Raw genomic sequence first — 25,326 nt, 5'->3', positions numbered from 1 at the left:
CTAATGTTTTAAAACAGAACAATAAAATAAAAAGCGACGGGTTGCGTGGAATCAGTACAGCTTATAAATATAATTCCACATGATTGAACACTGGTCCTCTGTTTGTAAGATGAATATGCTAAGAAACAGAACCAGGACTATTTTTGTTAGTGAACGCTGAACGTGCGTCCGGTAATCATCTCGGTCAGAAGTGGATTAATATGCTGTTTCCTGACAAAGGCAAACAGCCTACAGCAGTAGCGGCTAGCTAAGTGTTCAGGTGAACAGAGGAGGCTGAAGATTGGCCTGTTGTTCTGTTGCTGAATTAATTATTCTGAGGATGTTCTCTCTCTTACCTCTTAGCTCCACCTCTCTGTCCTCCATCTACCTTTTCTGGACAGTTGTAAACACAAACTGTGATGCTGTTGGCTAGTTTAATGGCTAAACTAGCTAGCCAGCTAGTTCTACTGCACATCTCTGATTTAATACCGTTTATTTTGCATAGACTATGAACGTACTTTAAGATGTCCAATCACGTGAGAGGTCGGAGGGAGGAATAGTTTTTCCCCTCATGTTCATGAATGCGGCTGCGCTGTGCTCTAGTTCACCCTTTGTGCGATTGGCAGGTCAGGCTGCTGGTCGTAAAATCTCCCAGTACTCCAGATGGCAGTCTGAGCCTGGAGGGGCCCAGTACAAAAAAATTCTGGGTTGGGCACAGTGGGCCCGCGCACCCCCCCACCCCTTTGCCACTGCCCTCATGCTCTTTTCACTGTGTGCACATGATTTCTAAAGTAAGTAATAAAGTGAAAGTAAAATGTATTTAAAAATGTTTCACAATGTCAAAAGTACAAACACAAATACATGACAAAAATACACACCTCTCAGTAAAACATAGATATATACATAAATATATATACGTACAAGGAGTGGACGAAGCGTTCCACAGTTTAGATACTACAACCACAAAAACTCGATCCCCACAGGTCTTTGTGGGACAGGAACAGATTTAAACTTAGCTTATTTCACCTGAAAGAAAGAGCTGATCAGTGATCAGCCACATATACAGGAGCCTGAAAGTAAGAATAAGTCATTTAAACTGGATCCTATCTGCAACAGGCAGCCAGTGAAGTGATATGAGTAAAGGAGTTATGTGAGACTGTCTGTCAGACCTAAAAAGTAGTCTTGCGGCAGCATTCTGAATTTCTTGCAAATGATCAAGAGCAGACATTTAAGTGAGGAGGAAAGAGCATCTCTAGCTCTGCATTTGAAACTACAGATCTCAATTTATTTATCTTTCTAAAGTGGAAAAAATAAGACCCGGTCAGCTGCTTAATATGGAGAGGACAGCAGAAGAAAACAGCCCAACATGTGTTTAATTAAGTGCGAACCTTTTCAGGAGCAACAATCAAAACCTCTGTCTTATTAGTATTAAGCTAGGATATTTTTACTGTCCAGTCCCTGATAGACTTTAGACTGTCTAGAAGCCTTGGTAACATATGAGCCTCAGTAGGTTTGAATGAAAAGTACACCTGGATGTCATCTACAAATAAGTGATATGCAATATCGAATCTATTTATAATCTGTCCTGGTGCAGCAAATATAAAGAGAACAGGGGACCCAGAACTGAACCCTGTGGGACACCACAGAACAGTAGAGAGGAATGAGACATCTGTGACATCATCGATATGCAATTTAAAATCGGCAGCTAATTTCACTTTGTCTGGCTTATAACAGAAATCAGAAAGTCAGTGAACTGAGATAAAAGCTGTGTTTATATTCACAACTCTCTTCTGGGAGCTTGAAATCGCCCTGATTTTGACAGGGGGTGTTGGGGGAGCTCTTTTTAGAACATAAGCCACACAGAAAATTGGACCTTTTGTTCTGAACTGTCCTTGGTGCTGAAAAGCCACCCATTTCGCAATGAGTGTTGTTCCTTGAGTGCATCGTGGTTCATCAGGCTCTCACTGTATGATGACCAGATTTTCAAAAACTGCTTCCAGCATACAGACTGTGTGTTACCTAATTTCTCCATGATCCAGAGACTGAAGAGCTGTCTACATACACCATGAAATATGATACACTCTGTCAAAAGTGGCATATGGCAAATGTCTTTGTTTAAAATCTATAATAGTTTAAAAACTCCAACATCACATCGCAATTACAGCAAAGAGCCGACTTTCTGCATGCACTGAGTAAAATGAATGTGTTTAATTTACTTGTCTAAAATCAGATGTGCATCATTACCATGTGAGCAAAATATATGACATCACAATTAGTGCAAAAAGTAAGCAAACTGAAAGGCATAATAACGATGATGTTTGATAATGAGAAGCTCTGAGGCTAAGAATCACCACAAAGCTTGGAATAACTGTTTTCATTCATACAAAAACAATTTTTTGATGAAACAAGTTAACATTAGTGTATTAAAACGACGGAAGTGAAATGGATCTTTAACACTTTATGTGATGGTCCCCATAGATGAACTACAGATGATCTACAGATGTTTAAGATCATTTTAGTGTATTAATTGTCATCTAATGACTTCTTGGATGTTGTCAAAATTTGAAACAGTGAACAAAACATCGTGAAATCCCTTTAGCCAGTATTTTGAGCTATAGGTTGTTTATCTGGTACAGCAGTGATGAATAAACACCATGTTATCCTAAACCGTTGAAAGGCAGTGAATGTTATTGTTGCGGGAATGATGTGCTTGTCTGAGTGAAGTGATGCAGCACTTTTTCCAGTCATAGTAACCCTTATCAATATGTATTTCTACATAACGACGCCGCTTAAACTTGATCAGAAAGATCGATCTATTGCTCTTTATCGCAAGACTCACTTCAAAGGAAAACTAAAATGGGAACTCGGGGTATTACGGCTTGCCATAACGTGGAGATAAGCTCACAGAACTAACGGTGGCCGTTTCAGTCTACATGCACAGCTCCTCTGCGCAGTCTATAGACAGCGCTGATCTTATAGTCCACTGTTTGAACCGGTATTGGCTGCAGTGGGTCGATGTGTATTTTTGTATTGGTCCACATTTCTGCAGCACTCCGATTGGATAATTACAGCGGGCTCCTCGCGCGTTCAGTCTCACTTTGACGGCGAAGCACACAGACCTTTCTCTCTCCGCTGCGAGTCGCAGAGGCGTCCAAGAGAACTACTTGTTTTTTTGGTTTCCGCTCAGGGAGACGCTCGAATGATGCGTTCTCGGAGAAGGACTGACGGGCTCTGGCAGATGGGCTGCGAATGCGTTTGTCCCAGGTTTTGATATTTGAGCGGGGGGCTGCGGGATGGAGACTGTAGGCTTCCCTCGCCTCGCCACCTTCACATGGAGGTACTGACTCAGAGGGAGAAGGGCTGAAAGACGATCTTCATTCACGATCTACTGGTTTCCAGGCGCTCGTTTCAGCTTGAGCGTTCTGGAAGACGTCATCTCAAAGTTGGGCGAAATGAAAACGCGTACGCAGCCCCCCAAACTGATCGATAGACTGTCGTAAGGGGACAGCGCGAGCTTTATAGATCCTGAAGGGAAACCGCGCGCGCGAATCCAAACTCGTTCAGCTCCGTCTGCAGTAGCAGCGGCGGGCTGTGAGTTGAACTTCTGGACGGCGCGGCGGCTGAGATGGTGAGCTCTCTGCGAGCTCCACCTGGCCCGTCTCATTGAACGGAGAGTTACCGATGGCGTGATCAGCGACGTGCTCCGTTTGCGATGGATGATAAATCCAACAAACTCCTTCTCATCCCTGTCCTGGCCGTTCTGTTCGTAATGCTATGCTATCAGTACATCTGCCCTGCGGACAGCACGTCTTGTCGGCTCCGGAGCGGATTGTCCCAATACTCGCCGGGGCTGGACGGCAAGGCTGACGCGCGAGAGCCGGACGAGCAGGGTCCGGGGACGTTTCCGTCCATGTTCAACTTCACCCTTGAAGACCTGGAGCGCCACGTGGATTTCGACATCAAGGGCAGCGACGTGATCGTGTTCCTGCATATACAGAAGACCGGGGGCACCACGTTCGGGAGGCACCTGGTGAGGAACATCCACCTGGAGCGGCCGTGCGACTGCAAGCCCGGCCAGAAGAAGTGCACGTGCCACCGACCGGGCAAAGCAGAGTCATGGCTCTTCTCGCGCTTCTCCACCGGCTGGAGCTGCGGTCTGCACGCGGACTGGACCGAGCTGACCAGCTGCGTGCCCGCTGTCATGAACAAAAAGCAGAGAAAAGACGCGCCGCAGGAGCGAAGGTGAGTTGTTTGCAGTTAACTGAAGTTAACTCTAATTTGAGTCAGTGACGTGTTTCTTATGAGAAAAGCACGCGCACTAAATGCATTTCTCGCATTTCATATAAAACAGAATGGGTTACTTGGACCACTTCCACACAGAACATTTAAACGGATGGATCCACTGAACCCTCGCAATAAAATGGTTTTGGGGGCTCTTCTATGGCATTGCTCCAGAGAAGTCATTTTGGCACCATTAGAGCATGAGCGCCTTCCATTGATGCCCTGATGGAGTGAACAAGCGTTTGAGGCAATGTAAGGCAGCTGAAGGACACTGGGAAAGCTGCATGGTTCTAACTGGTGCATGAGAGAAGGAGCTTAGTGAAATCACAGTGAAGCTCTTTTACTGCGCTCAGGGCTTCAGAAGTGCTGTGAGTGCTTCAAACAGTGCCTTAACCTCTATTTCAGGGCTCTGTACTGAACTGTAGGCTCATATATTCTCTGTAGTCATAGAATACTGTTCCTTTAAGCACACATCCCGCTCTGCTCCTTTGTCATCTTCCTGCCCCCTTATATTCCCGAGAGTTCTCCACCGCTAGCGCAAATGCATGTTTACAGCCCTTCACTAAAGGGACTGCTTACCACTGAAGATTAATGAGAACCTCTAAAAAAGTGGGGTAGGGCTGCTGGTGAGAGCTCAGCTTTATCATACTGCTACCTATGAGAACAAGAATAAAGTACAGCACTTTAATCTGCTGCTACACATCTGCTGCAAGCAGTTCATTTGGACCTAACAGGTGAAATTCAGAGAGAGTAGGTTTTCCCTAGACTTGTCCTTTATGGAAGTGCGTCTCATTCATTTCAAGTTGGCCTTAAAGTCTTGGAATTCACTCATTGAGCAATACAGGATGTCTTTGCACTATGTTACACAATGACCCAGTCTGTCAGGCACAGGCAGGAGGCAAAGTTCACAGAGAAACAAAGGACCAGACGTTGTACAGCAAGAACGTTCCAGTTGCCTCTTTATACTGCTAGAGATAACAACGCAGAGTGGTGACATTTTCAAGATCACTGACGTTGTGGTTGGTGTCATATTGCAACATGAGCTCTTGAGCAAACAGTGAGAGAAACTGTCCATCTGTTAGCTTATTTCAGGACATTAATCCTACCCTGCACTGAAATCTCTCATCCGGTAAATCCTAAGCTCAAGACGCCACATGGAGAAAATGTTATTTCCTTCAAGAAGGAGACACAACTCAGTTTGTAGAATTGCATTTTATATTTGCATTGGTTAGAGTGTGACATGTAAACAGCAGAATTAAAGCAACAGTGACCAGCTGATGTGTGTGCAGGTGTCAGGGACACACCTCTGTAAGCCGAGAGGCTTCGAAATGGAAGATAGCGTGCCATTGTCTGTCCATGCATGTCCAGCATGTTTGAAATTGAATGGAGAGCCGGGGGTTTTAGATTAGCAACACATGAAGGACTGCTGCATTTTCAGCATACATTAGGTGCACTACAGTTCCCTGCACTCTAGCACTCACTGACTGAGTTTACTTAAATGGTTTACAGAAGATCAGACCAGTTTATTCTTTGTCATATGAAAACCTTGTAACAAGATTTGAAATGGCAGCTACGTTTTTCGTTGTCTGAACATTTCACCATAAACGGACCAACAGAGATGTCCGAATGGCGTGGAATAAAACCTGATTTTAATAACATATTAATATTATTCTTTCAACAGTAACAATGTCCATTTCAGAGATAATTTTGTTATGAGGCACCCTTTTGCTATGATGCACCCTTATGAGTCCATTATTATTTATTTAATTTCCAATGCAAACATATATTGCTTTACTTAAAATGATTAAGCAAAGGACTTTCCAGCATGCACTCTCTGTATCCACATGTGGTCATCACCCAAATAAGCCCTGAGGTCACCTAGATAATCCAGGACATGACATCATTTCTTTCAGGAATATGTAACACATACTCAACATGAGCCTCGTGTGACGATACACATCATCTGTCTGGTGGATTCTTGTGTCCATCTACATTTCACATCATTTTGTGTGAAACTGACCAATGGACAATCAGAAAATCACTAAGGACTGACCCATCACGTTCAAAACCCTTCCATCTCCATTCAGTTGACATCAGAGACATGAAATTGAAGGCAAAAAGTGGATAGCTGCTGAAGTTGCTGCAGTGGTTTTGGAAAGTCTAATTTTGGAAATGAGAAAGTGCCTTTAGACCCCAAAAGGTTAAATGGTGCCACCAATTTTCAGTTCCACCTTAAACGCTGTTCTGTTGCCTAAATGTGCCACAGTGTAACAGCTGCACAATGTAAGGTGGAACAGAAAACTCTAATAAGAAGCTTCAGCCTAGTCAGAAAGTGTTCATGTGAATCATTGTTATCTTAGTGCTAACAAACTAGAAGATAGAATCCTATACGGATGCTAGCTGAAGTTAGCATATTCATTGAGGTGGGTTTTTGTCTCATGTTTTGACCGAGTTTTGACATTTATGGCCCAAATTGAAAGCCTAACTCTATTAGTCACAGTTCACCACTTAAAACTACACTGCACATTGGTTTCTAAACAGAGATCAGGTTGAAAAATTGCTGGAAAAACCCAAAAGGTTCTTTATGGTACTAAATATGACTCTTCTATAAGAGTGAGAACTCTTCTGGCACCTTTATTTATATATTCATATACAAACGTTTAGGTGCCCCTGGTCACAGCATATGTATATATGATACAAATATGCTTACATAATACACTCCTACACATCTGAGCAGTGTGTGTGCTTTTAAAGTCATTAATATCTTGTCTAGAAGAATACAGTTTAGTTCCTGGCTTCTCAGTACACTCCAGCCATTGTATGTATTTGTTGTATTCCATCAACTGCACACCTGATTTAATGTAATGAAGGATTGGTCAGCCAAGCTAGGGAGTGAAGGGAAACTGTAAATACTGAGCTTCCTCAAGGACAGTGACAGACATAAAATCACAAAGTATTGTTTATTTATTTATTTGTATTTATAAGAAATTTATTTGAGTGTAATTTAAACAAATATAGGTATACATGTAAAGTTACATGTATAGCTTGTAACCACCTACCAGTACTGTATATTTATATGTGATATATAAATACTGTGTAAATATGTAAACAAACCCTTGTAAGGAAACAGCCCCAATCTTTAACATTACCACTTCTGTGCTGTACAGTACCCTTAGTGCAGTCTGGAGTCAGAGATGACACTTTAATGTACAAATGATGTAGTTTCCAGTTTAAACAATAAATCTTTATGAGATTATGATTTAAAAAGGTTAAATGAAATGACATTATAAATGATCATATATTTATCAAATAACACAAAGAAGTCTCAACAACTAAATAGAACTTCAAAATTTCGCACTTTTTGTCATTGTTTTAGAGACACTGTCCCGATTTGATAGAAATCTTCAGGGATATTTTCCAGTGCTTCCAAAGTTCAGACTTGGAAGTTGGTTACATTTTCACATTTTTTACTTTTCACAGTCCAAGCAATCCCAAACACATTCAAAGATGTTGAGGTGTGCACTCTGGGCTCTTTGGCTTTCCTCTGTCCTCTTTCTTTTACAGATGGATTATTGAATGTCTAACCTCTCTCTTCTCTATTCCTCCTATAAAGTATCATTTTTCAGGGATATATACACTGCTCAAAAAAATAAAGGGAACACTTAAACAACACAATATAACTCCAAGTAAATCAAACTTCTGTGAAATCAAACTGTCCACTTAGGAAGCAACACTGGCCATCAGTTTCACAGCTGTTGTGCAAATGGAACAGACAACAGGTGGAAATCACTGGCAATTAGCAAGACACACTCAGTAAAGGAGTGGTTCTGCAGGTGGGACCACAGACCACTTCTCAGTACCTTTCTGCTTTCTGGCTGATGTTTTGGTCACTTTTGAATGTTGGTGGTCTTTCACACTCGTGGTAGCAGGAGACGGACTCTACAACCCACACAAGTGGCTCAGGTAGTGCAGCTCATCCAGGATGGCACATCAATGCAAGCTGTGGCAAGAAGGTTTGCTGTGTCTGCCAGCGTAGTGTCCAGAGGCTGGAGGCGCTACCAGGAGACAGGCCAGTACACCAGGAGATGTGAAGGAGGCCGTAGGAGGGCAACAACCCAGCAGCAGGACCGCTACCTCCACCTTTGTGCAGGGAGGAACAGGAGGAGCTGCCAGAGCCCTGCAGAATGACCTCCAGCAGGCCACAAATGTGCATGTGTCTGCACAAACGGTTAGAAACCGACTCCATGAGGATGGTATGAGGGCCTGACGTCCACAGATGGGTGTTGTGCTCACAGCCCTCCATGTGCTCGCCAGAGGTAGCCTGACTGCCATTAGGTACCAAGATGAGATCTTCAGACCCCTTGTGAGACCATATGCTGGTGCGGTTGGCCCTGGGTTCCTCCTAATGCAGGACAATGCTAGACCTCATGTGGCTGGAGAGTGTCAGCAGTTCCTGCAAGATGAAGGCATTGAAGCTATGGACCGGCCCACCCGTTCCCCAGACCTGAATCCGATTGAGCACATCTGGGACATCATGTCTCGCTCCATCCACCAACGCCACGTTGCACCACAGACTGTCCAGGAGTTGGCAGATGCGATTATGTGATTTTGCAATAGTAGTTTCAAAATGATAATTAACATGTAATTTATGTTATATGCATTTTCACTCTCTAGTAACACTTTTGCCAAAATTCTAATGTAAATGGGAAACAGCACCTCTTTGCAATTACATATTTTTGTCTACTGCACTCATTTAAATATGCCAGAATGCTTTTGAAACTGCATTTGACCAGACTGCATTTTCATTTTTATTAAACCTGTCAATCGTCCTATCAGGGCAGAACCAACAGCACAGCCATATCTAAAGCCATGGTAGTCAATCTTCCTTTAGAAGATGGAGCGAATCAGAGCAATATGCCATACTGTGATGAGTCTTTATACACAACCCACAATTAATCTTTAATCAAACGTAGCAGATGTTTCTGTTTTTATCAGCTGGTCAAAATTATTGTCCGTGTTAGCCGACCACAGGCTACAGATGCGGCAGATAGAGATTAATCCAGCACTGAGAGCTTTTTTTATAACTTACATACTGAGCATCAGATATGGTGGACATATTGCTATGCTCCACTTTTTTATTACCAGAAATTCACTTATAAAATGATTTAGTTGTAATTGTACTGGTACACATAGAAGTGTAAATCACACAACCACCTTGGGCACTGAAGCACCAGAATGTACCTGCACTGTTTAAGGGGTCCAGAAAATTCAAAAATGAAGCTGGTGAGAAGGACAAGTTCCCATTGTCCATGACAACATGCAGCTGTGTAAATATATCTTAGTTTAAATAAAAAGACTCAAAAAGTATCCAAATCCTTGTGTAAAGAAATATTAATACCAGTATAAAAAAGGGCAAATTAAAATCACAGTATTGGCTTTGAATTTTCATTTTGAGCTCAACACTGCATATAGGAGTGGGAAATGTAAATGCAAACATGCAAATACATTCTCATTTTACATATTACATTCTAATTGAAATTTTGGTATGCTTCCATGTACTAAGAGATAGAAGCTTTGTCATTTCATGTCACCAATAAAAAGACTTAGTCAGGCCTCTGTAGTTGCACTCCAGGCGTGCTGATCATGTTACCTATCACAGTTACTATCGCATGAGACACACTTAGAAATGTGAGAATGTTAAGAAATGTGAAATGATTGCCTAACTGCCTTGGATCACAGCTGAAAATGCAATGCTATCCACTCACTGCCCCTGTCTTTCCCTTTATTGTTCTCTCCTTCTACGCATGGCATGTACATGATTTTGTATAAGTGGGTGTATATGAGGATTAACCTTATTCTACATGATCCTACACCCTTACTGCGGTCTGGTTCTAATGAGAGCAGCAGTGACCTATACTACTGAAGAATTCAGGAGATGCTTGTAATTTCCAGATTCTTCCAGGAAGATTAGTGCTGGCTAGATAAGACATCTTATCATTCAGGGGGAGATTACTGTCCAGATTTATGCTGAAATCTCTGTCTTAATATGAGTGGCACGTCACCCCGATGCACTAAAGAGAACTGTCATTGGCTGCCATGGTCCCATGTCTAATGTGATTTTTAATTTATTGGATTATTTTCGTTCACTATTGCTCTCACCTTCATTCATAAATATCATGTGTAAAAAAAATGATGTTCTAAAAACCAAAGACCCAGCCCAAGTGCACTGAAGTGAAGTTTGCTTTATATAGCAGCACCATTAATCAGCACTCTTACATGCCGTATGAATGCTACACAGTATAGAAACCAGAGGAACCAGGGGAAGTGGCATAATATTTTGTATTATATTATCTGCCAGGTTATTATCAAATTCCATTTGTGAATGGCATTTTAGGCTGAATGTAGCTGATTAAGCCTGCTATGTGCAGGCTCTTATCACCAGAATACAGACAGAGATGACATTTTTGATTCATGTGTTTTCATGTGGCAGATGAGTGTGTAGCAACAGAATGTATCCAAGTAATTTGGTCACCTGTAAGAAAAGTTGGTTGAACAATGCAGCATTGTTTTAACCAAACCACGACAATCCATAAAATGACATGCAAATGATTGGAGGCTAGCCAACAATCAACTTAAGAGCTACTGCAGAAAAAAAATGAGAGAGAGAGAGAGAGAGAGAGAGAGAGAGAGAGAGAGCAAGTGGCTGAAATACACTGACTGTTGTCCAAGTGCCATGGGACTTTGCTACTTAGATGGAGCTTTAACCATTATCCAGTTTCCAAGCACTCAGTCTACTTTGTTAAGTAATGCTGAGACTTATGCATGAATACCATTACACATTTGCAGAAACACACACACACACACACACACACACACACACACACACACACACACACACACACACACACACACACACACACACACACACACACACACACACACATAAATGTACAATACTGAGCAAAAAAGTCAGAGACCACCTTTTTGCTATGTAAATAGCAAATTAGTCTGGGTTAGTTTATGTTTATGAACAGAGGCCTACAGATCAACACAGTAAAGGAAAACTTATTTGTGATCCTGAGTTTAAAGCCAGTTTTTATTCAACTTGTAGCTAATTTACAAAGTAATCTTAAACTGAAACTTTGCTTGTGTGTAAAAAGTGATTTCAGAGCCACTCGGTTCTCCCTGATGGAAACTGTTTACCTTCAGTGTTTTGTGCTTATGATGATTTTAATAGACGTCAGCGTCACTAATTAATGACGTTCTATTAAAAGACTGGTTTACCAAGAGAGACGCTGGAGGACTTTCACCTGAAATGAGTTCATGAAGCCAGTCTGGTTATAAAAATGATAACAGGACATCAGAGCCAGAATTACTCTTTTAGTACTTTTACTTTATACTTAAGTACATTTGAAGGGAAATACTTTAGTACTTTTACTCAAGTGGAGGTCTAGAGTAAGGACTTCTACTTTTACTGGAGTAATATTTTACCTACTTTAACTCAAGTGAAAAAAAATATTAAAAGACATAGAGAAAATTTTCATCTCTGAGACACAGGAGAAAATCAAGCTCTGCTCTTGCTTCAGATTTCTGCCCAGACCTCAACATCATTAAAAGTTTTGGGATTATCTGAATCATGAGAAGCAGAAAATGCAAAAACCTTGCAAAAATCTTTAGATATTGATGGTTGTGTAATTTTCTGTTAATTATGTTTCTGCTATTTTCTTTGACTGGAAATTAAGTAAAATGACATAAATCTTGCTCTCTTTCCTTTTTCTCTTACTGTAAAATTATCATTTTCCTCCTCTACCTCCAGATCCTATTCCCCCAAGGCTTTCCTGGACTTCCAAGAATAACTTACTCTAAGGTCTAGGATGAGTGGTGAGGAACACTGTACCGGCTGCAGTGAAACTGATATGTGTGTAGTATCAAGTAACACACATACACACACACACACACACACACACACACAGACACACACACCAGATTGCTCTTACAAGGAAAGCCTACACCTCTGCACATGTTCTGGTCTCTCCTCCCTTACTCAAGTGCTAAAAAAAAGGATGAAGTAAAATGCTTTTCCTGAGGGTTCGCCTGTCTCTCTGTCTCTCTCTCCACTCCTGAACACTGTGTTTCCCTATAGAGGGCAAACAGAACATCATATACGGTGCAGTTTTAATATGCACTCCTGTTCCAGAGCAGATATACTGTTTTTCATTTTTTGACACCACTTACATATTCCATCTCTGCCACAAAGATGAAGGTTCCATTTGTCTTCCAACTGGCCTGCACTTGTGAATCTCCTTTTCTTCCCTCTCGTGCAGCGCTCTCAAGATTCCAAGAAAAGAAGGGTGCACTCAGTCGTTATTTAAATTTTAACCACATTTCGGAATTACAGCCTGTCAGACCTGTCTAAACCTGAAAAATGAACAGCAAGAGGAGCCATACACTATGAGGCTCAGAGCATCACTTTCATTTATCTGAGCCAGTGATGATACACCTCCTAAACAACGAGTCTCTCACAGCCCACCCCTAACAAGTGAGAGTGTGTGGCCTTGGATGGCTGAGCTGAAGCTTTAGCCTCAGACCACTAACAACTGGTGTGGAGCAGGGAGTTTGCCTCAGTGATATCTCTGACAGTCTGTGGAGCATGCTGGGATACATGAAACATATTATACTTCCTTAACCTTCATGGATCAATGCACTCCTCCATAGTATATTCCACATCACAGAGAAAGCTTGCTTTTAGTGCCTTTTTGACTTTAATATTGAAGATGCACATGCGGATTACTGCTCGGATCACATGGTTTCTGTATGTACCCAATAATTCACAACCATAGATCGCTGAAGTTTAGTGGTTACGGACTAAGCAGTTACTTGGCAGAGCGAGTAGTACCAGACCCCCTCCCTCAGGTCTGATATGATTGGCTTACAATCTCTGAAGTCTGATATGATGGGCTGAGCCAGCATATCAATGATATCATCAATGCTAACTAGTAGATGATTGCAGTGTCTTAGAAAATTTCTATTAGCATTACACTATTTTGGCACAATGATGAACAAAGACGTACCTGTATAGTTCCTTTTTTTCCTGACAGAATATAACAGAATATTAAATTTACGGCGGCGCGGTGAGTAGCTGCAGCGGCCACTTCGGGAATAGCAAAACGGTGTCCCCCCGACCAAAACTAGATATCATGACTGTTTCAACCAGCACCATCATCTACCATTGTCAGAGCCTGCTACAGCTGAGAAATCAGCCACAATCTCTGCTTCCAAGTGAACTGCGGGGAGAGCTGCGTGAGCTAGGCCTGCTACGGTCCCTGGCCGTAAAGCAATGCACGAGGAGGTAGAAGCAAGGAAAGTGAGCTGGCGTGCATGCTAGGCTAACAGCTAACCCCACATGACCAGCCGTTCTATTGCTCCTTCTTTCTAACGTTTGTTCCTTGGAGAATAAACTTGACTACCTCCCGATTCAGCGGGCTACCCAGTGTGAGTTCAGGGACTGCTGTGTTTTTGTTTTTACGGAGACATGGATGACGAGCTCCACTTAGCCGTTCAGCTGAGCTGTGTGATAAACTCGAGGTGGAGGCCTCTGTGTTTACATTAACACTGAATGGTGTAAAAACACGGCGCTTGTCTCCAGTCACTGCTCACCACTGGTGGAGTTTGCGATTGTCAGAGCCAGGCCATTTTATTTGCCTAGAGAGCCGAGTTCACTGTGTATAATAGCTCCCAGTGCTAATGCTAACGCCACACTGAACGAGCTGTACAGTGCTATCAGTGACCTCCAGAACACAAACCCTCTTTACACAAACATCCTTCTTTACACAAACCCTCTTTACACAAACATCCCCGGCGCATACTGGGCCGAGCCCCACCCCCACTACGGCTACTCGGACCATATCTCTGTGATGCTCATTCCAGCATACAGACCGCTCATCAGATGTGCCAAACCAGACCAGAAACAAGTGAGAACCTGGCCGCCAGGAGCTCTCTCTGCTCTTCAGGTGCACACTGACTGGGAGATGTTCAGAGTAGCCCCACCTACTGGTGACTCCATCAACCTGGAGGAGTACGCAGAATCAGTGACTGGCTACATCAGCAAGTGCATTGATGATGTTACCGTCTCCAAACCCGTCACAACTCACCCCGACCAGAAACCATGGATGACTGCAGAGGTATGCATGCTGCTGAGAACCCGCGACAAGGCTTTCAAGTCAAGAGACAAAGGAAGCCTCAGGGTGGCAAGAGCCAAGCTCTCTTGGGCCATCAAAGAGGCTAACCGTGCCTAATCCATGATCATTTTCAAAACACTGCTGACACACGGCGCATGTGGAAGGGCATCCAGGCCATCACCAACTACAAGTCACCTCCAAGTGCTTGTGACAGTGATGCCTAACTTGACATGCTTAACAACTTCTATGCTCGGTTTGAGGCACAGAATGGTATGACGGTGAGGAAAACCACACCTTCTCAGAGTGAACAGGTACTGTGTCTGTCCACTGCTGATGTGTGGAGAACTCTACAGAGTCAAGCCATGAAAACCACCAGGATCCGACAGCATGTCACAGACATATTCAACATCTCTCTGAGCACTGCAGTTGTTCCAACGTGCTTCAAGTCCACTATCATCATCTCTGTGCCTCTCCAGTGTCCTGCCTCAATGACTACCATCCCGTTGCATTCACTCCTATCATCATGAAGTGCTTCAAGAAGCTTGAAATCAAGAAGTCATGCATATCGCCCCAACTGCTCAACAGACGACGCCATCTTCACCACACTCCACCTGGCTCTCACCCACCTGGACAATAAAGACACCTACGTTAGAGTGCTGTTCATAGATTTCAACACCATCATCCCTCAGCAGCTGATTGGAAAACTGAGCCTGCTGGGCCTGAACACTTCCCTCTGTAACTGGATCCTGGATTTCCTGGCTAAGAGACCTCAGTTAAGAAAATAGAAAATAACGTCTCCAGCACCACCACACTGAGCACCGGTGCCCCTCAGGGCTGTGTTCTCAGTCCACCGCTGTTCACTCTACTGACTCATGACTGTACCGCAAAGTACAGCTCAAATCACATCATCAAGTTTGCTGATGACACAACTTTGGTGGGTCTGATCTGCAAGAACGACGAGTCAGCGTAAAGAGAGGAGGTGCAGCGGCTAACAGACTGGTGTGGAGCCAACAACCTGTTTCTGAATGTAGACAAAACTAAGGAGACGGTTGTTGACTTCCGAAGAGTGCGAGGTGACCACCCCTCATTGAACATCACTGGCTCTGCTGTGGAAATCGTCAGGAACACCAAGTTCCTCGGTGTCCACATCACAGAGAACCTCACCTGGTCCGTCAACACCAACTCCATAGCCAAGAGAGCCCAGCAGCGCCTCTACTTCCTGCGGAGACTGAAGAAGGCTCATCTCCCCCTTCCTATCCCCACCATGTTCTACAGAGGGTTTGTGGAGAGCATCCTGAGCAGCTGCATCATTGCTTGGTTTGGGAATTGTACTGCCTCTGACTGCAAGACCCTACAGCGTATAGTGAGGACAGCTGAGAAGATCATCTGGGTCTCTCTCCCCACCATCATGGACATCTACACCACACGTTGTATCCGGAACGCCACTTGCATTGTGGATGACCCCATCCATCCTTCATACAGACTTTTTTAACTGCTGCCGTCTGGAAGAAGGTACCGGAGCATCCGTGCCACCTTGCCAGACTCTGCAACAGCTTTATTCCTCAAACAATCGGGTTTTTAAAATCACTAGGACTGAGCTAACCCCGCCCCCCTCACAAACATACTCCACACACACAACTCTTTGATGCTCTGGAACATTGCTGCTACACTATGTTTTCACTGTTTTACTCAGGTTTTTCTACCTTAGTAACTACATAACAGTTTATGTCTGTCATCTGACTGTGTGACTCACAGATCACATCATGTTAATATCTCTGCACCTTATTCCACGACCTCATATCCAGAATGAGTGCTGTGTCGCTGCTGCACTGTCCTGTCTGTTTACTGTGTCTAATGTCTGTTTAATTTATCGTATTTATTGTTTCTAGTTTAATTTTTTGTTTGCGCATGATGTCTGCACATTTGCACTTTGTACTTTGTGTTCCTTGTTGCACCGTGTTGTTCCTGGAGGAATGTAATTTCACTCCGCTGTGTACTTGTACAGAGATGGAATGACAATAAAAGCCTCTTGACTTGACTTGACTTGACCAAAGGCTAAGCAGCTTAACTACTAAATTTGATGAAGCTTGCTGGTTTGCGTGGCGTAGTTTGGTGAGGTAGTCTTAGCAGTTTTAGCTTGAATGTAGCAATATTGGCATTTTGGATGATAAACAACTTCATAATTCACAGAATCCAGAGACATCAGAAGGAAAACTGTCATATGGCAAAATGTGTTTGCTTTTTAACTTTTGGAAACACTGTTCATTTTTACCAGAGAGAAATCTGCTCAGACCCAGAAGTCCTGACACGGCACTGATGCTGACTACAAAATGACAACACGACTTCAATGGTCTATTTTACTTGTCATGGACAATTTTTTCCCATTATGTTGGGCTGGCAAGCATGGTTTGGTTTAACAATTGTTCTGAAAATTGTTGAAAAAGCTCTTTTCTAGATTGGTATTGTGCTCTTCCTCACATTAACTGAGATCTTACACATCTTCTCTTTTGTCTTTGAGAAATGAGTAGAAGTTGACCCTTTCCACTAAACTCTTGGGAAATTGGACATGTTCCTAGGCATAGTTACAGTTTTTAGGCTATGAAGGAACAGCTAGGTGAACCAGTTTGATACAGTGCCACCATAAGTCAGACCAGTGCTGTATCTAGGATCAGCTAAAAATGCCAAAGGCAGATGCTTAGCAATTGAGAGTGAATCAGCTAAACAATGACCTTTCCCTGAATTTATATTTGAGCACTTCCATGCGTTCACCAGGCAAGACGTCATTGTCAGAACTGAAGGACTAACACCAGACTGCTTTGTATCATGTCTAATACCCCTTGCCCATGGTCTCTTGTGGCCAATTGCTTTAAAGAACAATTGGGTCCCTGAAATAAATTGCCTTCTAAACCTCTAAAACCTTCTAAACCTGTTCAGACTGTTCTGCAGATTACTATAAATATTTTCCCTTTGTGTTGATGCTTGTGTGTGAAAGCCCCCCTGCTAGTTATACTTGAACTCTTGCAGTGATAAATTATGTGAGATCAAATTAAATGAATAATCAAAGCAGCACTAAGGTCAGGAAAGCAAGACATGATTTAAACTCACTTTATTTACCTTGGAGACCTGGTGGCACTGAACATGAACATTTAATCTGTCACAGCAGGACATTTACCCAAGACACAACACCACAAATGTGTTTATGTATTATTCCCCATCCTTTACAAAGACTGCTATACAGTAACCATAATGAAAAAGTAAAGCATGAACTTTTTTGTATGACTGCTTTAATTATTATTATCTTTGCTGTGCTTTTTTTTTTCATTAAAGGAATACTACAGCATTATTCTTGCTCTTTACTCTTTACACAATAAAGCATAAGTTTGCTTACCTGAACAATAATTAGACATGTTTTCCTGTGCTTTGTATGAGAGCAGAAAACCTGTTAACATAAAACAGCCTTAAAATATAAACACATCTACAGGAGCTGAAACATCTTCCCACTGGATCCTATTACAAGTATGTTTTCAGCCAATAGGTTTTCTGTTCTTTACTAAGTGCAGGGATATTTTCATCCAGGGTAATAGTTCATATGCTAGAGACATGAAAACCTTGGAGTATTCCCTTTACTGCTGTTAGTGTTATCCCACATATGTGCATGTTACAAAAGGTCTTCTGTTTTTTCTTCATCGATAGCGTATATTTTAAAGATATATTCGTTTACGTGTCCCACTGTTCTACCTAAAGCTGGAGTTCAGCAAACAATCCCCTCAGGAAAATTAATGCCAAAAAAAGAGCTGATTCTTGCACATATTCAGTCATTTGAGTGCACACACGCATACCCACTCACACACACACACACACACACACACACACTGCTGTGAGTTGTAGAGATGGGTTTTTCATGTGAGCTCAGCATCCCAAGATCATAGCAGCAAGTCTTGTCTGTGCTCTTATCTAATGAAAACGGATCAAAGTGATACCCCTCCCAAGCAGAGCCTTTTGTTGCCAAAATGAGCTAAACGGGTAAGCGAGCATTAGCCTTATGTCCTCTCTTTTCCTTTCCTTTTGGCACGTATGCAATTAATGAAGGTAGATGGTTAGACGGACAGAGAGGGGGTAGAAAAAGGAGACATTAATATGTGTGAAATGTTCATACATGTGTGCTCATGACTTGGAGTTCTACTTTCATTCTGCTCTGCAAAGGAGCACTTCAGTGTTTTTCATCATAAAGAAGATTTCCTTTAATTTTTCTAAATTTCAGCACAATTCAATGTCTAAGAGTGAAAAGTTATTAAGAATGATTTGATGGGAAATTTAGAATTATTCACAGTGGTGGTGATAGGAACCAGATGTCTGAGGACTTTAATGCCTCTAAAAGCTAAAATTATTGACAGAAAATTATTACATTAAATAGCTAAGAATATGATGATTATGCTTGACTTATAGTTTTACAATAATTTTGAAATAATGTTTTGGCCAAAAATGTATTTTTCAACTACATTTACTGAAGAGATACATTGAGGGGATTATTCAGCAAAAATAGTTACCAAAGAAAATGAATAAATAAAAATGAGTTTATTTATTTAGCACATTTTTGCCACTATCAACATTACATATAGAAACTTAAAGTCCATGTGTACTGGCAATTTTACATTGTAAATATAATGGCTATATTTCTGCGGTAGACATTGCAACCACTGGTCATAACATCACCACCAATTTAAAGAAAATGAGTAAGTGTTTCTACAATTAACAATTTCATGTCAAACCACTCTGAACGACTTTGAGTACATCTGGATGATTCAATTAGACTGATTTTTTTAAATTGGTGAAATTCCCCTTTAATCTCTGCATCTTCTGCAGTAAACAATTGATTACCTCAAACAATAACAATTTACATAATAAATAAAACAATAAATACCAAAACAACATGAATCCCAAAGAACCTCAAAGAACCTGCATATCGGCTTCTTTTATAAGTGTTTTGGTCAACGGGTTTTTACTACAGGGAAATTATGACCCTCTGTAAGCAGGTGTATGCTACAATTGCAGCAGTTTTAGACCAAGATCAGAAAACATTTCAGTTAAATGTATTTTTAACATATCAATTTTTTACTAGCGAACATAATAGGCTTCATCAAAGACCTGATGCGCAGTATTTTCTTACTAGTTTATTTCTGAGCATTTGCATTTCTGAGTTATTAACATAAAGATACTATGAACTTCTAGGAAGGCTTTTCCACAAGACTTTGTGTCTGTGGGAATTTGTGAAGTCAGGTAATGACATTGGATGAGAAAGCCTAGTTCACAATCAGTATTTCAATTCATACAAATGTGTTCAGTGGGGTAGTAGTCAGGGCTCTGTGCAGGCCAGTCCCTCCACACCAAACTCCTCAAACCATGTCTTTGTGGACCCAGAAAACAGACCCAGACCATTATCCCTCCTCCACCAAACTTTTGGCACTATGCATTCTGGTAGGTAGTGTTCTCCTGGCATCTGCCAAACCCACATTTGTCCATCAGACTGCCAGATAGTGAAGCATGATTTATCACTACAGATATTATGTTTCCACTTCTACAGAGTCCAGTAACGGTGTGCTTTACACTACTGCAGTTAATGCTTGGCATTGTTCATTGTGATCTTCAGTTTGTGTGAAACTGCTTGGCCATGAAATCCCATTTCATGAAGCTCTCAATTCACAATTATTGTATGCCTCGCTCCTGTTCTCAACAAGGACTAATCCAGTTAAAGGATGTTTAATAGGTCTTGCTCTTACTACAACTGGTCTTGAGGATTTCTCCATGATTTGTAGTAGTCCTGTTCTGCATGAGGTGGCCAGCTAATAGACCTGCTCTTCAGGAGACAATGGCTGGAGACATGTGCTAGTGATACCTTTAATGGACTGTTGAGCAGCTCCCCACCACTAAACGGGGGCGGAAGGTCAATGTCAGGTTTGATTTATGCATAGCTGTTAATGACTGCTCTCTAGTATCTCCATGTGGCGTTTCCTGGAAAATGAGCTGATCACTAGCAAGCTGGAAAATGATCTTGTGTTTGTTATGATAAAATCAATTGCATTCCAAAATGCAGCATTTAAAGCTGCGATCCTTTTACTAGGGAAGTAAAATTGACACCCCAATTAGGTGGAGACCATTCCGGAGCGTGGTGTGGAAGCTGAGATGTCTGTGTGACAGGCTTGGAGACAGAAGGGAGGGTTCTTCAAGCTAGCCAAGCTGTAAATATCATCTTCATGACACTGACGAATTCATTCAGACATGTCTATATTTGCTCTTATGTACAGGATTATAATGAAATTGGCAATATGTCACTTATCACTGCATCTAACACTGACCTTCTAACGGCTGGTAGCATGTTTTTATCTACATATGTACATGTACCACTAAGACGTACTTTTTGAAGCCTGCTACATGTAAAATGATGTAGAATGTACATATGCCCTCATATTACACCTAAACAGATTCTTGTTTCTGGTTGGCAGGGATAATCTCTCCCATAATTCTATGTGACAGATTCTTGATGTAAGCGTTTAGGCATGTGAAAAGCCCGAATAAACACCTCCTCATTACCATAACACCTTACAGTGTCTGGTGACATTGAGAGGTCTATGGATGTGTCCTTTATGGAAATGAGATTTGGAGAGATTTAAATCCAAACTGGTCTTAGTGTCCTAGATTACCATTGTGTTGTAATATAATAATGATATTTTTCAATTTAATATGTATATATATCTTACTTTTATAGCATGTTTTACAACTTTTTCACAAAGCAGCTTTGAAATGGGTTGGAAAAGGTTCCTCAGAGTTAATTCCTAAGTCATAGGAGGAACCAATCTTCTGGTTTACACCGATTGACCTACCATGCTCTGCACACCAAAACACTTTATTCATTTATTTATTTTGCAGCAACTGTCACAAGATTTGATCAGCTTTACAAAACTGGAGTGGGTAACTGGATCAGTGAATCTCCAGTGCGCTAGTAACATTTTAGGGTAGAATACATACACATGCTTCTAGTATACACACACCTACACATATAAACACAAGAACACACATAGACTGTAAATGATACAACCAAGCCAATATTATTTTAGGGGTTAAATCAGAGGCCCCTCTTTAAGAGGTAAAGCACTGGTTTGGTAATTGTACTGGGTCACTCTCATAGAGTTGGAAGAGATTACCCTGTTTAAAGCCTGTTAAGTTAGCTCTTAAGCTGCTACCTCTTAAAAAGTTAGCAATTTTCAGAAGTAAAAGTAACTGGAATTCTTGCCAGCTTTTCTCTTTTACCCTTTTTTGTCTTCCGTGTGTGTATATAGCAGAGAAAATATAGTTAGAGTTTGGGATGGGCTAGTTTGCATCATGCAACTCCCAGTCTGAAAACAGGTTACACTCTGCCTCTGCTCATGTCTACATTTTTGTCAAAATTTCTAAACATAGGGTGTATTATTAATTTCTAATAGTATTTATTTTGCATGCTTTTAAAACAGGTATAGGGGTAGCAGCGACAGCAAGACAGGGCTAGGTTTGATTTGCTGGCTGGGTGACCAGGTTCCTTTCTGTGTGGAATTTGCATGTTCCCCCCAATGTCTGCATGGGTTTCCTCCAGTTACACAGTATAGAGACATGCAGTCAGGCTGACGGGAGATGGTAACTTGCCCCTAAGTGTAAGTGTGTGTGTGTGTGTGTGTGAATGTATATGTCTGCCTGTCTGCCCTGTAATGTACTGCCATAATGTCCATGCTGTCCTGCAGACAAGCCCTTTGCAGACAAGACTAGGGTAAAAGAATAGGTTTGTTACACAACAGAATTTGTTGTGTAATAAAACTAGTGTGGCACGGTGGTGCCTCAAAGCAAGTAGGGCCTCGATTCACTGGCTGGGTGACCAGGGTCCTTTCTGTGTGGAGTTCTCCCCATGTTCTCCCCATGTCCGTGTGGGTTTCCTCCGGGTACACTGGTTTCCGCCCACAGTGCAAAGACATGCAGTCAGGCCAATTGGACATGGTAAATTACCCCTAGGTGTGAGTGTGTGAGCGAATATGTCTGTCTGTCGGTCTGCCCTGCGACTGCCTTCCGCCCAATGACCACTGGGATTGGCTCCAGCCCCCCCTCCGACCCAGAAGTAGAAGCGGCTTAGAAGATGTGTGTTTGTAATAAAACTAACCATCCAACCTACCTAGATTTTCACAATTAGACACAGCGATGTCCAATTCTGTAGCATAACATTTTAAACTGATAACTCAATGTAGCAACTCTGAAAAAGATCGCTACAATTTCACATTAGACTGAATGGAATTTTTGCTCAGTTGCTGTACAAGCAGCAATGTACACACAAATGCACTTGTGGGTGGAGCATACATAGGTTAATCATCATACCACAAGTTTTCGAGTGAGAATAAACAGTGGGATCAAGAGTGGAAAGATCTGTAAGATAAGGTCTTGTAAGATGAGGGTCTATGTTGGTCCCTACTAAAGAACAACTCCTTAGAATCTCAGATGTTTTGATGCTACTGTATGAGAAGGTATCATAGCATGCATCACCAGCAAAAGGCTTTGATCTGTCTACACTGAACTAACAGGATTGTAGTAAATTACAGGTGGGCGAGTTTCACATTACTTTCACATTATACTACATTTTCCCTCCTCTATCTACACCCATGTCTGTTTGTGTTAGAGCCCAGAGCATCCAAGACTGCTGCGGCTAGCAGCCAATGAGTCAGTGCATACAAGCAGAGGGGTTAAAGACGGCCTTTAGGGGCTTCATGCTTCGCCGTCGGTATGGTAATGGCAGGCTGTTTGTTCTGTAGCCTCTGTGGCTGCTGATATGGCTCGAGCCTTGCTGCATCCCCGATTGACTGTAAAATCTGCCATCTGCTCCAATTTCTCAAGTGGCGATGCAACTGAAAAAAACTGTTTCTCAAAGCACTGCAGTGCATAGGGAAAATCAGACTATTAACAATGCATCTGTGCTTGGAATGCGAATTTCATCACCATTGTGTCCTTGTCTCTGTGTCAGAGAGAGACAGTATGTGTGGCAGGTGTTCATTCACCAATCACCATTGTCTGTCACAGCCTCACTGTGGTATGAAAAAATAAAGTGTGCTTCTCTATCTGGCCTGTGCTTTGACCCTTGTGAAATGATACAGATGATCAGGGAGATCTAGAAGTGTAGTGTGTGGAGGTACACAGCAGTAGTTTTTGTGTGAACTGGGTTAATACAGACCATGGTTCTCAAGCGGAAAAGGGCGGAGAGCCCTCTCTGGGTTAGGTATAGGCTCTTGCCTCAAGTGGAGGAGTTCAAGTATCTTGGGGTCTTGTTCACGAGTAATGGTACAAGGGGACGGGAGATTGACAGGCGGATTGGTGCTGGGTCAGCAGTGATGCGGGCTCTTTACCGGTCTGTTGTGGTAAAGAAAGAGCTGAGCCACAAGGCAAGGCTCTCGATTTACTGGTCGATCTACATTCCCACCGTCACCTATGGTCATGAGCTTTGGGTAATGACCGAAAGAATAAGATCACGAATACAAGCGGCCGAAATGATTTTCCTCCACAGGGTGTCCGGACTCTCCCTTAGAGATAGGGTGAGAAGTTCGGTCATCCGGGAGGGACTCGGAGTAGAGCCGCTGCTTCTTCACGTCGAGAGGAGCCAGCTGAGGTGGTTGGGGCATCTTGTTAGGATGCCTCCTGGACGCCTCCCTCGGGAGGTGTCACAGGCAAGTCCACCTGGGAGGAGACTCCGGGGAAGACCCAGGACACGCTGGCGTGATTATATCGCCCAGCTGGCCTGGGAGCGCCTCGGAAGTGGCTGGGGAAAGGGAGGTCTGGGCCTCATTGTTTAGGATGCTGCCCCCGCAACCCGAACCCCGGAGAAGCGGAAGATAATGGATGGATGGATGGATGGATGGATGGATGGATGGGGTTAATACAGCTCCAGAATTCTTTGAAGTGGCTCTTAACTCAGTATTACATTTTTTCCAAGTTTGTCTGTAAGTGACATTTAAAATCTTCTATGAGCATAGTCAGTCAGTCAGGCTGTATGTTTAAGCTACATTTGCAGAGCTAAACTTGGCTAATCTATGGCATTGCTCCAAATAAACCCGTCTTGGAATCTTTGTTTTTTCATCTCAAAGATTCATTGTGTTATTTCATCTGTTTAATAGCACAATTTGCCAATTACATCACTTCAGAGACATGTGTAGTCCTATTAATTTGCAATCATACACTAACCCTTGTTGTACTCACTCTGAGTGAATTGACATATTCAAAATTTTCAATTTCTTTTGTAATTCGGCTGCATTATCCAAATGGCCAGGTTCATTACACTTGCAGGATTTTGAACAAACATCTCTAATCTATTTTGCATTTGTCCCCTATAGTGCAAAACTCTTTCCTGCACAGCATGCTTTCTAGTCTCAGAGAATGACTCATACACTAAGACAGCCCTTGCTCAGAATGGAGAGGATATGTGAAGGTCAGAAAGATTGTTAAAGGCTAGCAAAGATCACGCCAACAGTGGAAGAAAGTAAAAGCAAAAATGCAGGGTTTTTATGGACCTGAACAATGATGACTCAGCATTCTGACATTTTTTTTCTTGGCAGACCACAGGGAGGTGACTTTACTCGCCACATTGTATCACACTGTTGTACCATTCAGGCATGATCAGTCTGCTTAATCAGTCATCAATTAAGTGCATCCAGTTAAGCACAAAGCACATTGTATAACATGAAATTGGGCAGATGTTGATTTCACATGCTTTTAAGGCCATTCATGAATTGTTTTTACTGTGGAATCTAGGTAGATGTAGTGAAGTGAGTTCTCCTTATAGCTGAGGCTGAGCAGAAGAGAAGGCCTAACGCGTTTGATTAACTATAGG

The 25,326-nt window shown here is 42.2% G+C and overlaps 2 protein-coding genes across 2 annotated transcripts in view; one reads left to right on the top strand and one right to left on the bottom strand.

The window, feature by feature from the left end:
* LOC108436404 (voltage-dependent L-type calcium channel subunit alpha-1D-like) overlaps nt 1–25,326 on the bottom strand; it is a 64,087-nt gene that overhangs the window by 17,171 nt on the left and 21,590 nt on the right. The gene's annotated exons all lie outside the window — the stretch shown is intronic.
* Nucleotides 3,057–25,326, top strand: part of hs6st3a (heparan sulfate 6-O-sulfotransferase 3a) — a 41,877-nt gene continuing 19,607 nt past the window's right edge. Inside the window, exon 1 of the mRNA XM_017712916.2 lies at nt 3,057–4,221. Coding sequence (XP_017568405.1) covers nt 3,692–4,221 — 530 coding nt within the window. The 5' untranslated portion in view covers nt 3,057–3,691. The remainder of the gene's footprint in view (nt 4,222–25,326) is intronic.

The sequence above is a fragment of the Pygocentrus nattereri genome, chromosome 30 (genome assembly GCF_015220715.1).
Source record: "Pygocentrus nattereri isolate fPygNat1 chromosome 30, fPygNat1.pri, whole genome shotgun sequence".
Lineage (NCBI taxonomy): Eukaryota > Metazoa > Chordata > Actinopteri > Characiformes > Serrasalmidae > Pygocentrus > Pygocentrus nattereri.
This window is presented reverse-complemented; position numbering and strand designations above follow the sequence as displayed.